Source organism: Sus scrofa, chromosome 4 (assembly GCF_054392235.1).
Source record: "Sus scrofa isolate SSC_HxYL_T2T_F1_AM1 chromosome 4, Sscrofa_HxYL_maternal_Yorkshire_Landrace_v2.0, whole genome shotgun sequence".
Lineage (NCBI taxonomy): Eukaryota > Metazoa > Chordata > Mammalia > Artiodactyla > Suidae > Sus > Sus scrofa.
This window is the reverse complement of record NC_139386.1, coordinates 130,934,045-130,960,055: the sequence shown is the minus strand read 5'-3', so window position 1 is coordinate 130,960,055 and position 26,011 is coordinate 130,934,045. Positions and strand designations below refer to the sequence as shown.

The window sequence follows — 26,011 nt, the reverse complement described above, 5'->3', positions numbered from 1 at the left end:
CCTTCGGGCGGGGTGGGAGGATGGGGAGGTGGGAGGGGAGGACGCGGGATGGGGGTGGGGGTGGGGGGGCGTGGGGGGACACAGTGGACCATTCTGGGATCTTTCTCTTACCGGCTGTGAAGCTCAAGCCACAGGCCATGGGGTGAGGGCTTAGGGTGGGTGTCTGGCAAATTTGCAGGAGCTTCTGCGTTCCAGTAATTTCCCCGCTAATCTTTTAGCCAGTCTCTTGGAAAACATCTTAGAATATGGAACCTGGCACTTCCTTTGGTCCCGCCAAAACCAACAACGACAACAACAAAAAAGGCTGCCCCTGCAGAGGGCAGAGTGAAGACGCAAAGCAGCAGCGTCTCTTCCCCGCAGACTCCTGGGCACACGGCCTGTGTTCGCTGTACAGAAAGCCAAGTTTGCGCTGGTAACTTTGGCCGTCCCGGAGCCTACCCATTTGTAGAGCATTTAGCTTGTTGACCTAAATGTTCTCATGTTTAGGGGGGAAGCATGTAGTCTAATTAATTCACAATGAAAATCCTCCATTTCATAGAAGATAAAACTCATCTAACCCAAACAGAGTGGAAGGTGTGATAATGATGCAGCCATCAGCCTGCAGCCGCCTTAAAAATGACAGTATCTGACCTTAATATGTGTGAATCTAGCAGGATTCCATTGTCGACATGTATATTTTTCAATATTCTTCTCTGAGCTGAAATCATGTCATTTATATGCAAATGACCACATCTTCAGCAGCTGCTGCTTCTCCGTTGAAGCCGAGGGACTTATTTGCACTTAATAAAGCCTCATAAATAGGTTTTGCCTCTAAAAGGGTGGGGGAGCGGGAAAGCCATCATAGCCTTTTACAGTTACAAGCTGCTTTTTGTTTTGAAAGCAGCGGCCACCTCTAAGAGGACGGTTCTCAGTTACGAAGCGGGCCCCTCACCCAGCGGCCTCGCTCCTTGGCGCCTTCTTCCTGCGGCCCCGGGCGTTGTCCAGGCTCCGCCGTTCGTGCTCATACCCGGGCTCCAGTGCACTGGGGCTGCTCTGAGCAGGGCCTCCTGCCAGGGGGTCAGAGCAGGTGTCCAGGCGCCCCCAGGCTGTCCTGTCCGATGGAAGGAGGCGCCGGGAAATCCTGCGCGAGTGGAGAACTTTTCCTTCCCTGAGTTATGCGTCCCTCTGAAAACACTTTTCGTAGGGAATGGACAGCAGCATAGACGACTGTTTGTACACGCTGATGGCCCAGCACGAAGAGACCATTACAAACTCACCTGAGGTTCCCGTCCTGGCGCAGCGGAAACGCACATGACTAGCATCCATGAGGTTGCAGGTTCGATCCCTAGCCTGTCTTGGCAGGTTAAGGATCTGATGTGCAGGGTGCTGTGGTGTAGGTCACAGACACGGCTCGAATCTGGCAGTGCTGTGGCTGTGGCATAGGCTGGCAGCTACAGCTCCATTCCACCCCTAGCCTGTGAACCTCCATAAGCCCCGGATGCAGCCCTAAAAAGACAAACAAAAACAACAAGCCTCACCTTAATTCATGGAGTAAGTACGTATCCTCCTCCTCTCTCCCTCCCACTCCTGTCCTCCTTGCTGGCCCTTCTTTTTCAATAGAATTGGATGGGAAACGAAAAGCCTATAAGCATCTGGTGGCCTCTAACTTGAAGTCTACCCACTGCCTATTTCTGCTCCAATATAACCATCCAGGCTCCTACTGGGGTCCGCAGAAACGTTCTATTTACCATTTAAGACCATTTAAGACAGGCTAAAAAAAATAGAACAATGTTACAGGGCAATTGTCTCCTGCTGTTAGATGCTAAGACAAACCTGAGGCACTTATGAAAAATAAATAATGATGGTTAGCAGGTCATTTACTTTTAAAGCATTTACTTTCAAAGTGCTGCTGATTTGGTAATAATGACCTATTATCCTTGTCAGAGTAACAGACTGTTCCTGGAGCTGCACTTCTGCTGCGTGAGCAATGAGCACAGTGGCGATGAGATGATTACACTGTCTGATAAATGTGTCTAATCAGCCAAGACGCTAGCTGACAATACTGTCATGACTTGTCACCAGCTTGGCAAAGAGACAAACATCCCCACCACGTATCAGAGATGTTCACAATGCAGCCATCAGTCTCTCAGAGGTGCTTATCACCGCCAAAACATCCGAGCACAACATCAGTGGAAATAACTGAAACCACACACACACACACACACACACACACACACACACACACACACCTGAAAAATCCAGCCACGAGGGGCAAAGCGTGGCCGGGGAGGATTTGGAAGGAAGTGATACCTGATCCTTCAGTCGGGAGTTCTGGTCTCTAGTCTCATCTCATTGAGCCTCAGTTTCTTTAAAAAAACAGAAACAAAAACAAACTTAGCCTCATCCAAGGCATATGGATGGAAGGTCCTGTGCCAGGGATCAAAGCTGTGCCACAGCGGTGACCCCAGCCATGGCAGTGACAGTGCCGGATTCGTAACCCACTGCGCGCGCTATAAGGGCACTCCTCAGTTTCTTTAATTTTAAAATCCGGAGTTCCTGTGTGTCCCAGCAAGTGATCCATACAGTGTTGTCACTGCTGTGGCTCTGGTTACAGCTGTGGCGCAGGTTCCATCCCCAACCCGGAAACTTCAGCATATGCTGTGGGCCTGGCCAAAAAAAAAAAAAGAGAGAGATCATGTCTGCCCTGGGCATCTCACAATATTATTAACAGGGTCAAAATTGTAAAAGGCACAAAATACGAAGTAGTAATAATATGATCTATGTTAGATTAAAGTACAAAGTTGGTCTTGGTATATTTAAGATTTTACATGGTTTACTTTTTAAAAAAAATTGTGCTGAAATGTATATAAAACTTACCATCTTAACCATCTTGAAGTGTACAGTTTAGTAGTATTATTGAATACATACACTGCTAAGCAGCTTTTACCAGCATCGACTTCCACAGCTCTTTCCATCTTGCATCACTAAAACGTTTGTTTGGTTTTTTTTTTTTTTTGTCTTTTTTTTTGCTATTTCTTGGGCCGCTCCCACGGCATATGGAGGTTCCCAGGTTAGGGGTCAAATCGGAGCTGTAGCCACCGGCCTACGCCAGAGCCACAGCAATTCTGGATCCGAACCGCGTCTGCAACCTACACCACAGCTCACGGCAACGCCAGATTCTTAACCCACTGAGCAAGGGCAGGGACCGAACCTGCAACCTCATGGTTCCTAGTCGGATTCGTTAACCACTGGGCCATGACGGGAACTCCTAAAGCGTATGGTTTAATAGGGCGCACCTATTAAACAGTAACCTCGGATTCCACCCCCCCCCTCGCCCCCCAGCCCCTGGCCAACAGGTGCGACCCTAAAAAGCAGAAAAATTATACACACACACACACACACACACACGCATGTTATATATATAAGAAGTTACCTTCCGTCTCTGTGAATTTGACGGCTCTAAGTGTGTAAGTGAAATCATACAGCAGTCATCCTTTCGTGTCTGGCTTATTACACTAGCTTAATGTCCTCAGGGTTCATTCCTATTGCAATCTAGGTAAGACTTACTTCCTTTTTAAGGCTTAATGCTCTCTAATTGTATCTGTAAAGCATTTCGCTTGTCCATTCATCTGTTGAATAGCAGGGTTCCCCCCACTTTCTGGCTGCTGTAAACAATGCCAGAGACGAAGTTGACCTGAAGATGGCTCTGTTCCACCCACGAGTACATCTGTACGCGTATGAATGTATCTCTTCAAGACCCTGCTCTCAAGTCTTCGGGGCACATACCCAGAAGCGAAATTGCTGGGTCCTTTGGTGACTCTGTGGTTCCTTTCTGAGGGGCCGTCATACTGTTCCTCATAGGAGCTGCGCCGCTTTACATGCCCGCCGACAGTGCAGAGGGTTCTAACTTCTCAACAAGGTTATTTTCTGGGTTTTTTGGTCGTTGTTCTTTAAATAATAGCCATCTTAGTGGGTATAACGTGGCATACACTGGCTTGCTTCCAATGCAGTGACATACAAGAACCACTGTCTAATAGTATCAGGAAAGTCTTCACATTTGGAATGGCATTTCTTAAAGCACAGATTAGATACTAGTTGCCAAGCGCATTTCCAATGAAGACAGTGATTCAGGAGCTGCTCCAATATCTGCATTTTATATGTGTAATACGGATTTAAAGGAATTGCCCCCCAGCAATTATTTACGTGTTATACTATACACATATTATAACTCAAACATATGTATACAGTGATACCTAAGAAGTTTTATATATATATTTTTTGGCTGTGCCCATGGCATGTGGAAATTCCTGGGGCAGGGATCGAACCTGTGCCACAGCAGCGACCCAAGCCACTGCAGCGACAATGCTGGATCCTTAACCCACTGAGCCTCAGGGAACTCCAAGTTTCATAATTTATATAAGTATGTATAAATCACAAAGCTTCTTATATATAGAAAAACATAAATACATATAACTTCTTATATATATAATGTGTGTGTGTGTGTGTATAATTATTTTGCTTTTTAGGGCCACACCTGCAGCATATGGAGGTTCCCAGGCTAGAGTATGAATTAGAACTGCAGCTGCCAGCCCACACCACAGCCACAGTAACGCGGGATCTGAGCTGCCTCTGCGACCCACACCACAGCTCACGGCAATGCCGGATCCTTAACCCACTGAGCGAGGCCAGGGATCAAAACTGTGTCCTCATGGGTACTAGTTGGATTCATTTCCACTGTGCCACAATGGGAACTCCCTTTTTTTTTGTTTTTAACAAAATATAAGCTTATTAGTTATGAAGCTCCTTAGATATATTAACCAGTCAGTCTAGAGAAGAGTCACTGCCAAGCTGAAGAACATGCTGCTGCTCAGGCCTCATTTCTGGAGATTCCCATTTAGTTGCTCTGAACCAGGCTGGACGTCAGTGTTGTGGCGATTCCAGCGAGCAGCCTTAGCGGTGACCCCTGCTACCCCATGTCCATCCCACTGCAATTAAAACTCTGCTACTCCCTTGCTTTTCAAACTGTGGGTTTGAGCATCACCCTCACCACCTGAGGGCTTCAGAACTGAGACTCTAGGCTCCACCCCAGACCTGCTGAGTCAGAATCTACACTTTAACAAGATCCCCGAGCAAAGTGCATGCACATGAAAGTTTGCAAGAGGCCCCTCAGTGAAAACGGAGAGAAGCTGTTTGCGACCAGCCACGCTCTATCCCTTTTCAAAAGCCTGCACTGTTCTCTGAGTGTCTCTCCCCATGAAACAGTCACGGAAAGAGAATGTTAATGTCAAGCCTCCTGCAAGCAGATGGCAGCTCGAGTCAAGTTCATTGCACGGGGGTGCGGGTGGGGGGCAGATGTGCTGCCGTCAGGTCCACACCCACATCAGCCCCAGGTGAGGCGTGATGGGTCCACCTGCCCCAGCCCAGCCCAGGCCTCAGAACGGGGAGAGGGTGAGTGACGGCTGGGCTGCCTACCAGGTTCTGCAGGCATCACGTCTCCTCCTCATCTCCGATCAGCGACAAGGAAGGTCCTGCTTTCTGGCCTTTTGGCCTCTCTTTAGATGCACTCGTCTTCATCACAGTGGACTCTGCTGAACCATCTCCTGGTCCTCAGGCCATGCTCCAGCTGTAGGACAAAGAACACATTAGGCCCCTCGGAACGAGTGATCCTAGAATCTTAACGGCCGTTTAGTACAGATCCCAGCTACAGCAAAATCCCTTTAAAAAGGTCCTGGCAAGTTGTTTTCTTCTGTATTTGAACATCTCCAGGGATGGAAAGCAAAGCCACATGAGTGACTTATGCTGATCTTGCTTTTGTTTTTTTTTTTTTTTTTTTTTTTTTTTTTTTTTTTGTCTCTTTTTTTGCCATTCCTTGGGCAGCTCCCGCGGCATATGGAGATTCCCAGGCTAGGGGTCGAATCGAAGCTGTAGCCACCGGCCTACGCCAGAGCCACAGCAACGCGGGATCCGAGCTGCATCTGCAACCTACACCACAGCTCACGGCAACGCCGGATCGTTAACCCACTGAGCAAGGGCAGGGATCAAACCTGCAACTTCATGGTTCCTAGTCGGATTCGTTAACCGCTGCGCCACGACGGGAACTCCTGATCTTGCTTTTGAATAAAATCTTTTCATAAAGGTTTTTACAATACAGGTGGCTGTGGCGTTCCCGTCCTGGCTCAGTAGTTAACGAACCCAACGAGCATCTATGAGGACACGGGTTCTATCCCTGGCCTTGCTCAGTAGGTTAAGGATCTGGCGTTGTCACTGCAGTGGTGTGGGCTACTGCTAGGGCGTGGGTTTGATCCCTGGCCCAGGAATGTCCACATGCCGTGCGCATAGCAAAGAAAAAGAAAAAAGAAAACAAAAAAACCATAAATCAAATGAACAAAAAAACAGAGAGAGTAAGAATGGGGTGGCAGGATAATGTGAATATTCCTTAACACCAGGTAAGAGCTCCTTACAGCAGTGGCTGTTACTACCCTCATTCTTCAATTCCTTGGCCCCATCTGAGGTTTCATCAGCTGCCTCCACCCCAAGCTCCTTCCGAGCCTCCCGATCAGCCCAGGGCCATAGCCGAGGCTTGTGAAGACACATCACCACTTGCTCAGGGCTTGGTGAGTGTTCTCACCCTCGCAGTGGCTTGCTCTTGCTTTATTCTGGGTAGAGAACAGAGCCCTCGTGGATTCAAAGACACTGTGTATAGCTGTAAATACCTTTTCAGAACACGTTTTTGGGTTGTAAAACCTGGGAGAGGGAAGGAACTCACCAAAGGACCGGTTTCTTCTCAGACTTAGGACCCCTCCCTAACACTGTTTCTCAATAAACAGGAGACCCTCCGAGGCAGGGCCTCCCTGGCTTATGGTCATGGCCTTGTCTTTGGTTGTAGGCACCGGAAAGTCCTTTCAGGTCAGTGAAAATGACTTCAGTGCGGCCATGAGCTCCAAGGTGGTGCATTAGTTCCTATTGCTGCTCTAACTGGTGATGATAAACTTAGCGGCTTAAAACAACACACACTTGTTACTCACAGTTCTGGAGGTCGGAAGTCCAAAAAGTCAGCCTCGCTGGGCTAACGCCCAGGTCACCTGATCTTAGAATCCAGGGCTCCTTCTGCTCCGCAGGCTCCAGGGGAGAAGCCACTTCCTGGCCTTTTCCAGCGTCTCGGGGCCACCTGCATTACTGACTCGTGACTCCTTTCCCCAGGATCGGAGCCACAGCACAGCATCTTCACCTCTGTCTCCCTCATTCCTTCGCTCTGAGCTTGGCTTCCACCCTCCCATCGCCTCTGCCCGTGGCTCTCCTACCTCCCTCTCTCATTTATCAGGGTCCTGTGGGCACCCAGGGCTCACCCAGATAAGCCTGGACAATCTCCTCCTCTCAAGATCCTCAACTTCGCACCTGCAAAGTCCCTTTGGCCATGTTGCGTGACATGTTCCCAGATTTGGGGGATTAAAATGTGGACATCTTTGGGGGCCTTATTTTGTCTACCACAGGTGTGGATTATGCATCCTTTCCCCCAGGCCTAGGGCCCAGATCTTATCAGCACCAAGTTATAGTTTACAGTCAATACTTCAAACGGGACAAGCAGGCATTCAGAGAAGCCAGAGTTAATCAAATCAAAAGCAGGTATCAGCACGCACTTTATCACATCACCAAGAGAATCAGAACAGTAGGATAGTAAATTTGACTTCTTGTCATGTTGAATTCTTCTTGCAGTGCTACGCTATCAGAAAGAGGCACTGTTGTTATAATGTAATTTATGGAGTGCCTCCCCCTGAGTGAACAGAGTATTCCTCGGAATCCTCAGAGAATTAGTCTCTCTATCTCTTTTTATCCCAGCTCAGCCACTCCAGCAATATAATATGCAGCAATATAATATCTGTGAGCAGGAAATAAATCAGACACTAAATTTAAGGATGTTCACTTAGAGAAATTCCTTTTGGAGTTTCTTTTTTCTCTCATTTGAAGATGTCCTTCTTTGGGCACCATAGAGCCATTAACCCATCTTCCATTAATTAGGTCAATTAGCTTTCAAGTTAGTAATTACCACTCTGAGGGCTTTGAATAATTCCCTTTTAATAAGCGTGTGCCACGAAAAGAGATTATCAACTTAAATTCGTGCCACAGAGTAGTATTAAGAAAACATGGATTTAGCCATTCTTTCTGCAGGGTGGTTTGGGGGTGGCTGTGATACTGGGGAGAAAAAAATTAAGGACCTGACCTCTGGGCATTGATAATTCACATTCACACCTTGTTAAAAGCCTCCCGGTACTTTGCATCCAGGGAGCTGTGGATATCCCTGAATGCTGAGCCCAACTCAAGCACGTTCCTTTCCTGTTCTAACCTGTCAACATGAACATTATTTTATTTATTTATTTATTTATGTATTTATTTATGCTTCTTAGGGCCGCACTCGAGGCACATGGAGGTTCCCAGGCTAAGGGCTGAATCGGAGCTATAGCAACACCAGATCCGAGCTGTGTCTGCGACCTACACCACAGCTCATGGGAACACTGGATCCATAACCTACTGAGCGAGGCCAGGGATAGAACCTGCATCCACATGGATACTAGTTGGGTTTGTTATTGCTGAGCCATGACGGGAACTCCAGTTTTTAGACTCACGATGGCCCCAGCACCTACATTGGGCTTCTCACCAGCCATCAGGACCCTCCGAAATCTTTTGCTCTCTGCTTCTCTCTACTTCAACAACCTCCCATACTTTATCTTAATATTGTCAACAGCTGCCACTTAATGAGTATTTGATAGGTCCCAGACATTTCACGTTTGGTCTGTTACCGTGACGTAACGCACTAACAAGGATTTGTTGAGTTATTGCTCTTGATAGTGGGGGAGGGGCACTGGAAACCCCCTCCCCCCATCTACTTTGGTAGCTGTGTTTGAACACTCGCTGGACTGTTTAGGTTATAAGGTTGGTTACTAACAAAGTCAGGACCTCCAAGAAAAGTTAAAAGGCACTTTAGGAATCAGGGTGATAAACAGAAAAGCTCACCGTTACTTAGATCACAGTCACTCTTAGTAACTAAGGGCTTTCATTTTTAAAATTTTAGGATTCTGATACATACATAAGTGCAAAAAAGTTGGTGTTGTACGGAGCAGAATACCTATAAATGGGAGGAGGGGTAGTTCTGGGGGCATCCTTGCTGCGTTCTTTTGCTGTACTTCACACAATTCCTGACACTTAGATCAGAAGAAGGCAGTGCTAAATTATCAGTTTGCACTGACATTAATAACTTGGTTTTAGTCTTTGGTCTCCCTGGAACAGAAGGAACTCTGAGTAAATTTACTCTGTTGCTAAGATCTGGACATTTTGATTGCCTGGAATATAAAGATAGTTTTGTTTCTGTTGGTTTGCTGTGAAGTGTTTTAAGTTTTGGAACCTTGCAGGAATCAGAAAGTTTTATACTGGAAATGCAAAAATGGTGTTTCTAGAAGGCAGTTTGACAATTTGTTTTAAAAATTTAAATGTGCATTTCTCGTGAAAGGCAAATAAATAATATGTGTAAGAATGTTCATTGCAGTGTCAGTTATTAAAAACTGGAAACAATCTAAACATACATCAGCAGGGTAGTCAGTAAATAGGTTGGGCACATCTGTGCACATACTGCATGAAAAATGATTGTGCGTAACATTTATATTGCATTGCTAAATGAAAATGAAGATTAAAAACAGACTACAAGCCCACTTTAAAGTGTGTGCATGTGGACACGCGTGTGTGGGTCTGGATGACAATATTCCAAAATGTGCCAACTGCGATTACCACCAAGTGGTATGACTGAGGGCGGTTTTAACTTCTTTGCACATTTTTGTATTACCTTAAACTTACTCTTTAACCCACACTTCCCACTCAGATCACCAAACCACCGGCATCAGCAATTCTAAGGCATTTATGTAAATCTTTTCGTTTGCAGATGTTTCTACAAAATATATTTTTAGTTTTTGTACAGATATTTTAAATTTACTTAGATAGTTTCACATTCTATTACTTAACATTTTCACCTAGTACTATGTTTTTTTAGTTTATGTTGCTACATGTAATAGTCTACTGATTTTTTACAGTATAGGTACTATAAATAAGCCCATGCTACTTTCGTAATCGGAAAAAAATCCAATAACATTCTTTTTACTATGAGGAAAAAAGAAAGAAAACAATATTTCTTCCACCATAAAAGCATAAAGCTACAAATTAATTGACATAATTTTGTACACGGAAATATCCAACCAGAGAAATATTTATTACACTGAAAAGTCTGTTACACTAAACACCTCTACTTTAGAAAAGTAGACATATGGAACTCTTCTATAAACATAGAAAACATTTCTTTCTGTGAAGACTCTAAGATCCTTGACTTATTTTAGGAGGCAAAAATTTCAAAAGACAAGTTATTTTGAAAGTGAAAAGTAGCGAAATGAACTTATTACGGTGTGTTCTCACTATATATTAAAAACGAAATTAAAATCATTTAAAATAAAAGAAATTTGACATTGTAATGCAAACAGAAATTGAAGAAAATCCCAGAAGGCTCAGAAACGGTTGATGGACAGCACAGGAAAATGAAAAGACAATCAGAGGAAGTAATAAAACCTACTGGGAAAAACTTGAAATTTATATATTGAAAGTTCATAATTTTTAACATAAAAATCTAATAATAACTGATAATCCCTTTCCTTTCTTTAAGCTTTAATTTAAGGATAAAAATAGAACTTCAAGAATAACTGTATTCAGTCATATTTTTATAAGATAGATATCAAATACTCTCAGTAAGATTTATGTTTAACTTGCAAACTTTTCTTCAAAACAATATATTCCTAGATGAGAGATATGGAAAAAAATCACATACCTCTATTTATTGTGGGAGAAAATGGCAAGACAAGAGTCATATTTCAAGCAGATGTTACTGAAGTCCTCCGATCCTAAAAAAGGTCACAACAAACTGGCTGTCTTCTCTTTCTTATTTAGATTTTCACTGACAACAGAGAGAAGCTTTATGGCGTAGACTGGCAGACAAAACCAAGTTGCCTTTAGGAAAAGGATTTTGATGAAAACAGGGCCTCCTTTTTTTTCTCTCTCTCCAAAATCCAACGTCAGGCTTCAAAATGAAGTCACTGACTTAGGAGAGATAAACAAATCGTCTCCAGCGTCCCGGAGGCAGGACAAAGAGCAGGTTAAAGTACAGAAGCTTAAGGGCCAAAACCAAAAATCAAAATAATGATCAGAAGGTTCAGGGCCAAATGGGAAGAAGAGATGTCTGCTGGTATTGACAGGTGACCTGCCAAAGGCCCAGGACAATGGCCAAGCTATCTAGGAAGAAGGTCACAGCAGCGCTGCCTCTCGCAAACTAGAGTTAAACTGGACCTGGAAGCTATAGGCAGTATCTTGGCTAAGAGCACTCTTGAGTTTTCTTAAATTCTCCAACACAAAAACTCTCAAGATTAGGAAAAACATGGATTTTGATGATTTTATGTGACTTTAAATACTAGTCCGTATTTCATTCATTCTGGGAAGAATGCCGTAATGGTTATGCAAAGGATTCTTGAATTGCACAAAGTTCAAGCTTTGTGACTGCTCACAATTTATTTAGCTTCCTCTTGTATAACATATATACATAACAAGAGAATTTACCTCATAGGATCATTGAAAGGATTAAATATGCCACCTATGCTCTATGCGCCAGATGCTTACACATAGTACCCATCCATTCATGTTAGCAAGAGCTGCTAATAGTTATGGTAGAAGTTTTTGTGTTTGTTTTGGCTGCACCCACGGCATGTGGAAGTTCCCTGGCCAGGGATAAAACCTGCGCCACAGTAGGAGCCCAAGCTGCTGCAGTGACAAGCTAAATCCTTAACCTGCCATGCCACAAGAGAATTCCGGATTTTTTTTTTTTTTTTAGTATATTTAACATTTGAGCATCTACCTGAGACTCAGACCTGACTTTTTACACCAATTGAGATTGATCTTTTGTACTGTTTTTGATAGGTCATTTTGAATCAGAAAAAGACATTATTTGCTACTAATAATATTAAGAAATCCTATTACACTGTTGGTGGGAATATAAATTGGTGCAACCACTATGGAAAACAGTATGGAGATTCCTCAGAAAACTAAAAATAGAACTACCTTTTGATCCAGCAATCCCACTCCAGAGAAAACCACGACTCGCAAAGACACATGTACTCTGATGTTCACTGCAGCACTATTTGCAATAGCCAAGACATGGAAACAACCTAAATGTCCGCTGACAGAGGAGTGGATCAAGAAGATGTGGTACATATATGCAATGGAATATTACTCAGCCATTAAAAGGAACGAAATAACGGCATTTGCAGCAACGTGATGGACCTAGAAATTATCGTGTTAAGTGAAGTCAGTCAGACAGTGAGACACGGACATCAAATCCTATCACTTACATGTGGAATCTGAAAAAAGGACGCAATGAACTTCTTTGCAGAACAGATGCTGACTCACAGACTTTGAAAAACTTATGGTTTCTAAATGAGACAGGTTGTGGGGGGGATGCACTGAGGGTTTGGGATGGAAACGCTGTAAAATTTGGTTGTGATGATTGTTGTACACCTATAAATGTAATAAAATTCATTGGGTAATTAAAAAAAGATACATTCATCCCAAGGCAAAAAAAAGAAAGAAAAAGAAAAGAGACTTCTTGCACAAATCTATCGCTACTAATAATATAGTGGACACACATCTCAGTCCCTTAGCTCAGGCGCGCAGGACATTAAGTTTTCATTTCTATGTCAAGTCCCCCACCTAGATGTTGGAAAACAATCCCAGTCAAACTCAAGGTGTCCCTCCCTTACGCTGGGATGGTTGCACACATGTGCTGGGGGCTGTCCCCTTGGGTCAGTTGTCATGTTCTCTCCGTGCTGCTGTTGGTGAGGGCACATCCTCGTCCTGAAGGCCAGTCCACACGGTTCACGCCTGCGTCCTCCATGTGCGGGGACCCCCGCTTCTGCGATGCTGGGAGAGGGAGAGTAGGCATGGGGCCCTGAAGGGCCCTGCTCGGCCCCTCCTAGCCTCTGGCTCCCAGGACCTGCTTCTGCGATGCTCCCTTCTGTCCTGGGGCCCAAAGGGACCCTGTGAGCTTTATCGTCCCTATCTTCCACTCTCTCACACGCTGCTCCTCTGTTGCTCCCGTGCCATCGACCACGGAGGGGCCTCATCTCCTTCTCAGAGGAAGTAGGAAGATGGCCATTCCTTCTGCTCCTGAGACTCCGGAATTATGCAGAGGTGGGTTCTAGTATTCCCTAATCCTCACCACACCCTACTTCAGGTGAATCCAGGACAAAGCTGGGCACAGGTCCTTTTTCAGAGGCAAAGCATCTTTATTTTCCTCTGACGTCTCTGCTTTTCCACAGGTGTAGAGTCTTCAGTCTGGGGCACGGGGAAAACAGATTTTAGCCATCATCTATTTTTCCAGTTCCTTTGCCTCAATCTGGATCTTGGCTTTTGAGATTTAAAAAATCCAGGATTTGACACCCTCCCTTGAGGATTCTCTACATCCCAATCCGGCTGCTTCAATGAGGGAGCAACAGTAAACCAAAAGGCAGCCCCAAACAACATAGTTCAACATATAAAAATACACCAAAGTAGGGCGGGATGTATGTTTTATTCTCATCTAATCTTACATTTTAAATATTTAACTTTCTACACAGCATAAGCCTCCCAATTAAAATATTTTTCTTTAGTTAAAAACATGGGTTACTTTATATACTATTGATAAGTGTTTGACTTTATAACTTCCTTTCAACACAAATTAATTTTTCTTGGTGCTTTTTAGGGCCACACCCGCAGCATATGGAGGTTCCCAGGCTAGGCGCTGAATTAGAGCTGCAGCTGCCGGCCTACGCCACAGCCACAGCCACTCGGGATCTGAGCCTTGTCTTCGACCTACACCACAGCTCATGCCAACACTAGATCTTTCACCCACTGGGTGAGGCCAGAGATCGAACCCTCATCATCGTGGATACCAGTCGGGTTCGTAACCCGCTGAGCCACTACGGGAAGTCCCTGAATTATGAACCACGAAAGGTGCATGCATGGAAACGAGCCTGACAGCGTCTGCCAGATGAGGGTGCTTCCTTTCTTTCCTCCCCTTCCTTGCTTCTTTCCTCCTTCCTTAACCTGTCAGGATGCTCCCTCAGAGGTCTCTTGCTCCTCCCCAGATGTATTCCCTCCTCTAGCGTCACTCTTGTTTATAATCCACTATCCAAAAGAACGTGCAGCTTTCCTCTTTGTAAAACTTGACTATGTCTGCATGTTTCTTCCTTAACAAGACCAGACACCATAAATCTCATGTAGAATCTAGAAATCAGAGACAGTGATACAATTTGAAAGTGACGATGGTAATTTTTTAAAAACCTTGAAAACTTTAAAGATCCAAATGTTTTTGGTGTATTTGATCATTGCGATCTGGATCATCTATGAACCCTTTGAAACACAACCTGGTCAATTCATCTTCCTAGGACTACGGTGAACAACAATAAGCTATTCGGCTTTTTTCAGACAGTAATGTGTAACAGCAAGAGCATTCTAATCTACATATACCACAGAGTACACTAAGTGTGTGCAGTATTTCAAAAACATAAGTATATCAACAACCAGGAGTCAAACTGTGTTTGGAATTGAGTTATTACAGCTCATAGGTAGAAAAGATTTTCTTAATACATTTAAAGAAGAGAGTGGAGTAAAGCACATTTTACATTTCTGACTAAACGATTAAAAGTTTACATAACTGAGCATGAGCTATAGCATTTACCATTAGGACTAAAGTACGAAACATCTGGAACCAACCTGGGCTCAGTTCTGATTCTACCATTATGTATTAGCTGAGAAATTATGAGCAAGTAATTTAGCATTTGGTGGGAGGGCTCAGTTTTCCCTTCTGTGAATTGAAACTTTGAGTTAAAACCTCTAAGGTTGTTTTCATTGCACCCTTCTTCTAGGAGAAGAAAACAAGATACAACTGAAGGCAGAAGTTACAGTGGTGGAACCAGAGAGCAAAAGAGAACTGGGGACAGGAGCAGAGACGTGCCACCTGGAAGCCAGGACAGGTCTCTTTTGCAGCAGAAACAAGGAGTCCCACAGACACAGAGGAGCACAGGAGGGGAGGGAGGCAACCAGCAAGAGAGAAGGGTGACATCGAGAAGGAGAGATAGGAGGAGAGGTTCACAGAGCTCTGAGAGAGAAACCAAGGCAGAAACAAAGAAAAGGAGAGAAACCCAGAAAGTAAGTGTTCATACAGCAAAGAACATTCTGAAGTTCAGAAAAGGATGTGCTCGCAAAAGCCCAAATAACACCAGGAGGGAAAAAAGGTAAGAGAGATCAAAGTCTATTCTCAACAATTAAAAAAAAAAGTAGTCAGGAAAACAAATAAAATCTCCACATTGAAAAATAAGGAGCATGAAAAGACCCGAACCTCAGTGGAAAAGGAAACCAAAAATCAAAGGGCCAAGAAAATGACCAGGTACATGAAAAAAATTTAAAAAACTGATCACAAATCAAGCCCGAGGACAAATGAAGATGAAAGCAGATGAGTGGGTTGTGTCAACTAATTTCAAAAGACCTGAATAGACATTTCTCCAAGGAAGATATACAGATGGCCAACAAGCACATGAAAAAATGCTCAACATCCCTGATTATTAGAGAAATGCAAATCAAAACTACCATGAGATACCACCTCACACCCGTCAGAATGGCCATCATTCATAAGTCCACAAATAACAAGGGCTGGAGGGGGTGTGGAGAAAAGGGAACCCTCCTGCACGGTTGGTGGGAATGTAAGCTGGTACAACCACTATGGAGAACAGTATGCAGGTACCTTAGAAATCTATACATAGAACTACCATATGACCCAGCAGTCCCACTCTTGGGAATATATCTGAACGAAACTTTCCTTAAAAAAGACACATGCACCCACATGTTCATTGCAGCCCTATTCACAATAGCCAAGACATGGAAACAACCCAAATGTCCATCGACAGATGATTGGATTCGGAAGATGTGGGATATATATACAATGGAATACTACTAAGCCATAAAAAAGAACAAAATAATGCCATTTGCAGCAACATGGATGGAACTAGAGACTCCCATACTGAGCGAAGTCAGTCAGAAAGAGAAAGACAAATACCATATGATATCACTCATATCTGGAATCTAATATATGGCACAAATAAACGTTTCCACAGAAAAGAAAATCATGGACTTGGAGAATAGACTTGTGGTTGCCTAGGGGGAGGTGGAGGGCGTGGGATGGATTGGGAGCTTGGGGTTAATAGATGCAAACTATTGTTTTTGGAATGGATTAGCAATGAGATCCTGCTGTGTAGCACTGAGAACAATGTCTAGTCACTTATGATGGAGCATGATAATGGGAGAAAAAAGAATATATACATGTATGTATAACTGAGTAACCATGCTATACAATAGAAAAAAACTGTATTGAGGAAATAACAATAAAAAAAATTAAAAAGAAAAACTAATTTCCATTCTGCCTCAATTTTTACGTTTAGAGACTTGCTCATGAATCTTTTATGTTGTTTTGCTCTTTTTATTGTTTTTAGGGTTTTAGCTCTTTTTAAAATGTGGACTTCACAGAGTTGATCTTTTGATAACCTGCAACCTGGATAATTTGTCCTGCTAATTTTTTTTAAAATTATAGTTGATTTACAATGTTGTGCCAATTTCTCAGCAAAGTGACTCAGTCATACATATATAAACATTCTTTTTAAAATATTTTCCATCATAGTTTATCCCAGGAGATGGGATACAGTTCTCTGTGCTGTACAGAAGGACCTTGTTTGTCCATTCTAAGTGTAATTGTTTGCATCTTACTAACCCCAAACTCCCAGTCATCCCACTCCCTCCCTCACTCCCCCATCCTGCTAAAGTTTTAAGAAACTTGAAAGGAGAAAAAATACTTTCGTAAAATTCTTCTGGTTTTTAAATAAAATCTAAATGGTAAAATGTTTACGCTTCCAAACTCATCAATTTAGAAACTAAAAAAAAAGTGTTTCATGACCTTATGGTACGCATCGTTTCTGAGGACTGAGGCCAACTACTCTCCTAAGGAGGTACTTCAGGCAAAAGGCTGAATGTCAGCTGAATTTCAATTCCTTTTTAAATAAAAAATTTTATAGCCACAACATATAATTTGTGACTGCAGTTTTATGCACATTTTTCTAAATCTTTCAGAATGCTATATTGAGTTTCGATTTTTTGGTTTGTTTCATTTGTTTTTCTGAAGTATGTAGGGGTTTGTAAGGCATACATTAGTTTAGGGAAAGGGTTCCAAATTGAAATGTGAAAATAAGACAAAGATTACTCTTTTGAATTATTTGCTTTTATTATGTTAATTCAAAAGAAAACTTTACAGAACATCTAAGTGCCTTTCAAGCTACATAACAAAATACCCAGTTGATGTATGAGAATTATAAAGATAAGTTACACAGTTGGTGAAGAAAACAACTTATACTGAAAGGCCATTAAACAAGAGCGATACCACCACGTTACGTCTGACACGGGAAATGTATGTGCAGAAAACCAAGCAATCCTCATCACTCTTTTATACTCGTCTTCTGCAATGGATTCTCTTCAAATTCTGATACCACTTCCTTCCTTTTCCTTTCCAACTAAAACAAGGGCTTCTCACACTTTAATGTGACAGGATCACCTGAGGATCTTGTTAAAATGCAGATTCTGGAGTTGCCTTTGTAACTCAGCGGAAACCCGACTAGCATCCATGAGGATGTGGGTTCAGTCCCTGGTCTCGCTCAGTGGGTTAGGTATCTGGCATTGCCGTGAGCTGTGGTGTAGCTCACAGATGGGGCATGGATCTGGTGTTGCTGTGGCTGTGTGGTATAGGCAGGCAGCTGCAGTTCCGATTCGACCCCTAGCCTGGGAATCTCCATATGCTACAGGTGCAGCCCTAAAAAAACAAAACAAAATGCAGATTCTGACTCAGGAAGGTCCAGAGTGAGGCCTGAGACCTCTAACCAGCTCCACTGATCTCCCATGTGACAGGACTTTGGATCACACTTTGAGTAGCCGGGTCTTGGCAGCCAGGAGTTGAAATACCAAAAAGATAAGAAATGCCAGCATTTTCCTCATGTTTTGTTGGTTCCATCAACTCACTGAAACCCACACTAAATTCTTAGCCTGCTTACTTAGTTCTAAGCTGAGTTTACTCCTCTTCGCCCGACCTCCTCGGCACTGGTGCCTTCCCTACACACTCTGTCGCTGTCTAGGAGGCGCTGGTAAACGCTGCCCATTTGCCCAGGGCTCTCCTTCTAGGTGGGGGTCCTCAAAGGGTGGCTCCCTACTGTGCTTGTTGAGGGTGTTCTCTAAAAATGAGGTCTCGGTAAAGAGACGTTTGGCGTAATTTAGTAAGGGGTAAATTGTGCCCAAACCAAAAGAGCGGGTAATTCAGCAATCATTTGTGTTTGGCTTTAGAACCTATTAGCATAAGCAGAAGCCTTATTTTATAATCACGTTTTACTTGAGGTAATATTAAAATTGTAGTACACTCTGACCAAAACCCAAAGAAGTGTTAGTGAGGAGGAGATGGGCGTGAAGGGGACTTGGTATCGGAAAGCGTGAGGCGGTATGTTTAGGAGGGAGGTCTAGGATTAAATTGCTCCGTGCGTGATAATCTGTGGAAACTCAAGAGCTCCCTTGTCAAGTCCCACGCAACTGGATGCAACTCAAACATGACGAATGAATATTGCATTAGTTCACCTCTTCCCAGAGTGCTATTTCAAGTGCTGTTAAGGACACTCTCTCTTCCCTACAAACAGCTGCAATTCACTGAGCACCTACTGCGTTATCAGTCCTGCACTAAGGACCGCCTCTGCAGCGGCTTAGTAAATTCTCACTGCAGACCTATGAGGCAGCCACCATCACGGTAACATTACAGATGAGATAAACACAGCCAACTCATGACCTTTTAATTGGAAAAAAAAAAAAAAACTTCTGAAAAAACTTCACCCAACAAAGACTTTTTTTTGTCTTTTTAGGGATGGAACCAGAGCTGCAGCTGCTAGAATACACCACAGCTCACAGCAACACCGGATTCTTAACCCACCGAGTGAGGCCACGGATCAAACCCACATCCTCACGGATACTAGTCAGGTTCATTACCCCTGAGCCACAATGGGAACTCCTAACCCATCAAAGATTTTTGTCAACGTTCTACTGTATGGCTCATTCTGTAGGAATAAATAAAGCCAACATATTTTGAACATAACTCACAAAATAGGAAACAGAGTTATTATTCACTTCATGGAAAGAACACTCAGCAACTATACTCCTTTAAGTGGTCAGTATATGTAACAGGGTTTTGAGTTACATATATTTAATATACACATAATTTTCCAGGTAAGCACTTTTACAAAATTTGCCTCTTGTTTTAATCACTTATAAAGAGAACCTATTATCTACCCAAGTGTTTCTAAAATCGCCCTGATTATAGAATAATCTGGAGTGCTTTTAAAAACTATAGAATTACCAGTTCTGTCCACTGGAGACTCTGAATCAGGAGCTCTGGGATGAAGTCTGGCAGCTTGTATATTTAACGTATAATCCATATTGTTTCTTATGACGAGGCAAGAAATATAACTTACTGGAAAAATAACATAAAACAGCTTTTGATATAGTAAAAGTCAGCATAACAGTTTTAGAATTCGCCGCCTTGAAAAACAAGCCAAAGGAGAACAACGATCTACACTGATCAATGTTCCATTTATTGTTGCTCAAAATTACATAACAGCAGATTCAGACAGTCACTGGATTCTTAAAATCTTTAGTAAGATGAAACAACATTGGTGAAAAAAATGATACAGCAAATAGATTCACAGACCTAGCATTATTTTGTTTTCATAGAATACCTTTCTTAAGAAAATATAAAAATGAAATATTAAATTAATCCCCATCAAAATCCAATTAATCCAAATAATAACCAAGTAATTATTTCTAAATGAAACGTAATCATCAGCTTATGAAACAAAGTTACTGTAGAAGTGCGTTTTGTGAAGTTACAATATGATGGGAGAAAAAAAATGGATACAAATATTTTGTTGCAAAAAAGTCAACAAAGCTGGTCAAGCCCAAGAGAAAAAATCTGAACAATCATAAACTATTTTTTAAAAATAAAAAGCATGCTTTGCAATTAGGTGTTTTTAGGATTTGTCTTAATAAGATACAAAGCATTTTTGTCTGTTTTAGAAAATACCATCAAATATTCCCAGAAAAGACTTCATTTCATCAGCTTCATCATCAAGATGATACCTACTAGGGGAAAAAGCAAATAGAAAAATAACTATTTTTGCAACAAAATTGATAATAAACAATGTAGTAATAAATATAAAACGGATAAATTTGAAGATTTCTGAGAGGTTAATTTATCAAACAATATTCATTAAACTTGTAGAAAGTATATGGGGGAAAATTAGAGTTTGTAAACTGTGAAAAGTGGAGACAGTTTCTTAGGTACTTCTTTAAACGTTTTGGGAAGTAAAGCCACTTAATCAATGTGTCAGTAGGTCTATAAACCTTGACTATGAGAGAGAGAGAGAGAGGGAGAGAGGAAAACTGCTAGTTACCCATAAAAACAACCAGCAGTAGGGGCACTGATAGACTTAATCTAACTTTTTCTTTGAACCTAGAGAATCGTAAAAGAATTTGGTGGCTAAAACACAATTTGAGCTTTAGAAAAATTCGCCAATCTCATTTCTCAAGTGATCTTACACCTCATATTATCAACATAGTGTATTCAAATCAGTTTTAAGAAAAAGTTTACCAACATCTATACAATGTTTTAATTAATTTCTCAAAAATTGAGATATTTGATATTTTGAATTATCTTAAGGCACTCAGCTCACCAGGAGTCTAAAATTTTAATGTCTTTAGGTAAATAAAACATTTAAGTTCTGATCTTTAACATGAACCAAGGGAAAAGGAATACTGAACTTCTTTGCAAAAAGTTTTTACTTACATAGTCTTGAAGTATTTTTAAAGAGTTCATTCTTACCTGAAGTCAGGTTGCTTTTTATATTCACTGTTTCTAATAAAGCAATCCACTTGCGTAACAGAATTTGAAAAGCTTGATATTTTTTCAGAGTGAGCAAAGCATAGCTTTTCAATCTCTGGTGACAGATTCTGTTGTTTTATTTCTTGGAAAGGGACCTAAATTTTGAGGTTAAAAAAATTAGCAATCATCGAAAGTTTAACAATTCAGGCAGTGTTTAAAAGAAAAACAAAATGCTTCTTCTTAGAATACTTGCATTTCCAGCTGGTTGAGGTAATTTTGTCATGGAGGATGCACCGATCTTGGACAGAGCAGAATTTGGTAAATAAATATCTGGCTTCTCATGTGATGAAACAAAACTAAAAATCAAAAGGAGTTGTTTATAAAAGATGGCAAATAAGAGAAACAAACCAATCCAATTTAGATCAACAGTGTCTCTTTGAAACTATGATTAAAGTTTATCATATTTATCGCCCCAAAATTGAGGCTCTGTTTCTTAGACTCATGGAGAACCTGATGTATCTCCTTTCATACAACAATTCATGTATGCCAAATTAAATACAAATACTACTTTCAAAGGCCATGGAAATAACCATTCCACGATTTTTGCTCAAACTGAGTCTTAGGCTTAGTCATCTATGAAGGGAATCTTTTCTAAATCCCACTTGCTTCTTAACTTTTAGTCTCCTCTCTCTGTTCTGGTCTCGCTGTAGACATCTCTAGCTATTTTCTCATGTACAACTCTTTACTAGAATTCATCTTTAATCTTCTTATACATTCATTTATTCATTCAAAAAATTTACTGGAAGTTCTCTTGTGGCTCAGTGGGCTAAGGACCCAGCGTTGGCACCACAACCCAGCGTTGGCTAGGGTTGCTGCTGTGGCATGGGTTTGATTCCTAGTCCGGGAACTTCCACATGCCATGGGTGTGACCAAAAAAAAGGATATTAAAAGACATTTATTATTCACTAGCATGTGCCAGATATTGTACTAGGAGCTAAGTACAAAGCAGTAAACAAGTCCTCAGGAGCAGTGAATAAATAGCACATATAATGACAGGTCCTGAAGCAATGTGGAGGACCTGAACTGAACAGTATGACGGGAAACGGCAGTGTGGAGGCCCAAACCCACCGTAAAAAGACGGTCGTGCGGATGCTGCCCCGAACAGGTGACAGTCTAAGCAGACAGGCTGATATCTGACAGCCATGCAAAACGCAATAACCAGTAGGTAGGAGTCGGGGAGAATCATGTACACTGACAGGATTGAATCTTTCCGTCTTTGATGAATGACAAGGAATTAAAATAGCAAAAGGGGTACAAAAGGAAAAGCATGTCTCCTTTTCATCCCAGACCCTCGGATCCCACAGGCCCTCTTCCTAGCAGCAACTTCCGGCACCAGTTTCTGAGAGGCTTCTCGACAGAACTCCTATTTAAACCCACTCGTCGTCTGTCGGTCACTTCTAAACTCTACCAAAATTATGTGCAGTTCTCTAAAGGTGTGGTACACAGCTGTTCACATGCCTTGTTATCTTCCTACCTGTGATTTGCCCATTCTCTCCATACCCCCAACTTTGTTCCACTTTGATGCTTCAAATCTGTTTATTCTGTATGACTCAGCGTTAGAATCAATGAACAAAAATGATTTTAAAAAAACAAATTTTAGGGGACTATGTTTAAAAGCTATTGAGAGATCCAAGTATGGAACAAGCATCAAGAACGAATGGGCTCTTGGTCACTGGAGCTGTCTTGGCAGAGACAGCGTGATTATTTGCTAGTGATGCTGGACAGATAGTCAAGGTCCCAGTGGCAGAGACTAAATGACATTGAAGTTAGGCCCCCTTCAGCTCTGGAATTCTCTGAAATCTAGGATTCTGTGATGTTGATGCTAAGGATCAGTTAACTGAGTAATTAATAGCAAAGGCATCAAAAGACACCACAAATTTAACATTTTTTAAAGCAAAAGAAATAAATAGAAAGAAGAAAAAAAAGAAATAGCAGGAGAAATAAGCAGAAAATTGGATCCTGAATAAAAACATGTCTTCTTTTTGGGAAAGTTTTGGCTCTGGCTATATCTCTGCCGTGAGTTCTCATCAGGTCCAAGACCCAAATGCATTTGATATTTCTACAAAAGTACTTTAAACTGAACATTTCTAAAATTATTATTGTCTTTTTTCCAAATGTCTCCTGTGTTCTATATTCTCAGATAATATCTCAGTCTACCCACTTGTCATTTATTCATGCCTCTTCCTTTACTACCATATTCTATCAACTGCTAAATCTAATCCATGTTATCTATGAAATGTTTTAAAAGTCCAGTTCTACCTTCCATTCTTTCCCCCGGCCCTGGCTGAGGCCTCATCACTGCCTGCCTTCTCCTTGGCCGCCATGCCCACGGTGGTCCTGTCCTTTACAAGTCAGTCTACTGTCGCTGCTAGAATGATTTTTCTGATTACATTATTTAACTTGAGCTTAAAATATTCTGGATGGCGGCTCCTCTTTGCCCACTACAGGTGTTAAAAACTAGAGGCCTCTAGTCTACATACGGCCTACAAGCATTACTTTTACTTTTTGGAGGGGGTACTGCAGAATATACCACATTTAAGAAAATTAGTTGTCAAAATTTAAAAGGCAGGAGATGTCACGTAAATTTTAGATTCTTAGCTTTTTTGAAAAAGCCGAATACTTGACAACGCTAGACCCACATTTCCTACACAGCAACAGCTGACTGGAGCTGACTAGCTGACTAGCTGCTCTCTTTAGATGGGACACGCTACAGTTAATCTTGGCCCATCAGATCTGGAAGGCAGTTTGAGCCTGTGGCCCCTGACCTACTGGATACAGCACAGGTATCCGAACATGGCATTCAAGGCCCTCCCCGGCCCAAGACCTTGGCAGGTTCAGCCTTAAAGCTCTGGCCACACGAGCCTTGGGCATGGGATGCCTTTTCAGGCCTTACCCCTTCACATACACCCATCTACCCAGAATGGCTTAGTCGCCTCTCCTCCGCCTGCAAACTCCTACTCAGTTTTCACACCTTCGGCTCCAGCCCCAGAGACATAACTTAGTAAGTCTAGCATGAGGCCTGGGTAATTCTGATTTGGGTGGTCTGACACAGCTCTCAGTTTCAGAGGTTTAGGCTGGCTGATACCTTCTGCTTCTCTGATGCAGAAGGAGCTGATACTCATCTCAGGTACATGTCAGGGGGATACAAAGTTGTAAGTATTTGAAACAAAGTGCTAAAACTTGCCTGTTTGACATTTTTCTTTGGAATTTGCTTTTTGATTCTTGGAAGGGTAGCTTATTTTCCCTGGCACTTGAACTCAAAGTGTTTCCAAATCCTATGTAAAGAGATAACATTTTGAAATAAAATGCCAGGAAACAGCTAAACAGAGCTTTTAACAAGTTCTACAAGGGCCCTCTTCAACAGATATGATCTGGTTGAGGAGAGAATGCAAAACTCTCCTCAATAATCAAATTTAATGTGGATGGAGAAATAAAGGAACAGACCTAAGGGCACTACAAAACACACCGGTTAGCTTATTAGTCACTACATTCAAAAGGTCCCCAAGCCACTATTATTTATTTATCTATCTATTTATTTATTTAAAGCCATGAAAATGATGAAGTCGAAGTTCACTCAATACTTTCAGTGGCCACAAGGGACTGATTTCCTGCCATCAGCCATTCTGCAAGAGAGTATCTGCATCTCACTCTCTTGTTTTATACTTAAGATTTTCACTTCTCTGTTGCAGTGAAAAAGAGTGAATTCACCAGTAACCCAAAGGCATAGTCCCATTATTGTTGGATTGTACATGATTTAAATACTATATGTAATACAGGGGAAATGAATCTTTTTCTCTTTATTCATTTACTAATACCTGAAAAGTCAACATTTCTACTAGAAATAAAAGGTATCTTTTTACGCTCTTTGCTAGTATACGAAAAAAGAATATTAAAAAAAAAAGGAACATTACTGTCTTCCACAAGCATTACTAGACCATGTGAGATCTTAAAATGGAGAGTCTGTTTTATGAGGGAAAATTCAATAAACAACCTGAATTTGAGAAGAGCCTTTAACAAGATAAGGAGTAACAGAATAGAAAAAGCCCGTTTGTTATATCATCATGGAATAACCGTGACCTCTGTTCTTAGGGACAGGGAATGTTATTTGTGGGAGGGTCACATTTTCAGTTTTGCCAAAAATTATAATCTTGACAAACCAAATCTAATTAAGCAAGCACACAAAAAAAGGCAAAGAAATTAGTCCCAAAAGCTTAACTGAAAATATTCAAAGACAAAAACAAACAACAACAAAAAGGGAGTTCCTGTCGTGGCTCAGTGGTTAATGAATCCGACTAGGAACCATGAGGTTGTGGGTTCAATCCCTGGCCTTTCTCAGTGGGTTAATAAGGATCTGGCATTGCCATGAGCTGTGGTGTAGGTCGCAGACGCAGCTCGGATCCCGCGCTGCTGTGGCTCTGGCGTAGGCCGGTGGCTACAGCTCCGATTCGACCCCTAGCCTGGGAACCTTCATATGCCGTGGAAGCGGCCCTAGAAAAAGGCAAAAAAAGACAAAAAAAGAAAAGAAAAGAAAATATTCAAAGAATTTCCCACAAAATTATTTTATTCTAAAATAAATACATTTCAAATAAAATATATCTGTCCATCCATCCATCCATACAAATGAAATATATTTCATGCTACTTACCTGCTTTTGTCTTTTCAGTATCAGCTGAAAAGCTAGCAATTTCTATTAAGTTTTCATCATCAAAATCATCCCAAACTTCATTTCCCAATTCAAAGTTCACATTCAAAACTTCTGAATAGGAAGAATTACTTTTAACCACAGCTGTCAGATTCTGGTTTCCAGTTGCCTTAATATTTCTGTTGAACAGTGTCGTTTGAGGGGTTTTCTCATTTGAGGTTGTAGAAGAGGTCTGTCTGGAAAAACCTGTAATACGTGTGCATAAA

At 41.9% G+C, this 26,011-nt stretch overlaps 1 protein-coding gene and 1 long non-coding RNA gene across 51 annotated transcripts in view; both read right to left on the bottom strand.

The window, feature by feature from the left end:
- Nucleotides 1-2,230: 2,230 nt before the first annotated feature.
- LOC146404271 (uncharacterized) lies at nucleotides 2,231-19,636 on the bottom strand. The gene is made up of 3 exons (XR_014844833.1): nucleotides 19,523-19,636; nucleotides 5,452-5,602; nucleotides 2,231-2,345 (listed from the first exon to the last, which is right to left on the bottom strand). It is a non-coding gene; the product is annotated as an uncharacterized LOC146404271 (long non-coding RNA).
- Nucleotides 19,637-19,736: 100 nt separating this feature from the next.
- The window catches only part of HFM1 (helicase for meiosis 1), an 84,729-nt gene continuing 78,454 nt past the window's right edge, over nucleotides 19,737-26,011 (bottom strand). For 28 of the 50 annotated variants that reach the window (XR_014844806.1, XR_014844812.1, XR_014844809.1 and 25 more), the window contains 5 exons: nucleotides 25,749-25,991; nucleotides 24,288-24,378; nucleotides 21,297-21,399; nucleotides 21,044-21,198; nucleotides 19,737-20,304 (listed from right to left, as the gene is read on the bottom strand). Coding sequence is in view for 17 of the 50 variants with exons in the window: in XM_085024045.1 (XP_084880171.1) it covers nucleotides 20,235-20,304; nucleotides 21,044-21,198; nucleotides 21,297-21,399; nucleotides 24,288-24,378; nucleotides 25,749-25,991 (662 nt within the window). In the remaining 33 variants the exon portion in view is untranslated. The remainder of the gene's footprint in view (nucleotides 20,305-21,043; nucleotides 21,199-21,296; nucleotides 21,400-24,287; nucleotides 24,379-25,748; nucleotides 25,992-26,011) is intronic. The other 22 variants (XR_014844807.1, XR_014844810.1, XR_014844816.1 and 19 more) reach the window with 3 other exon arrangements.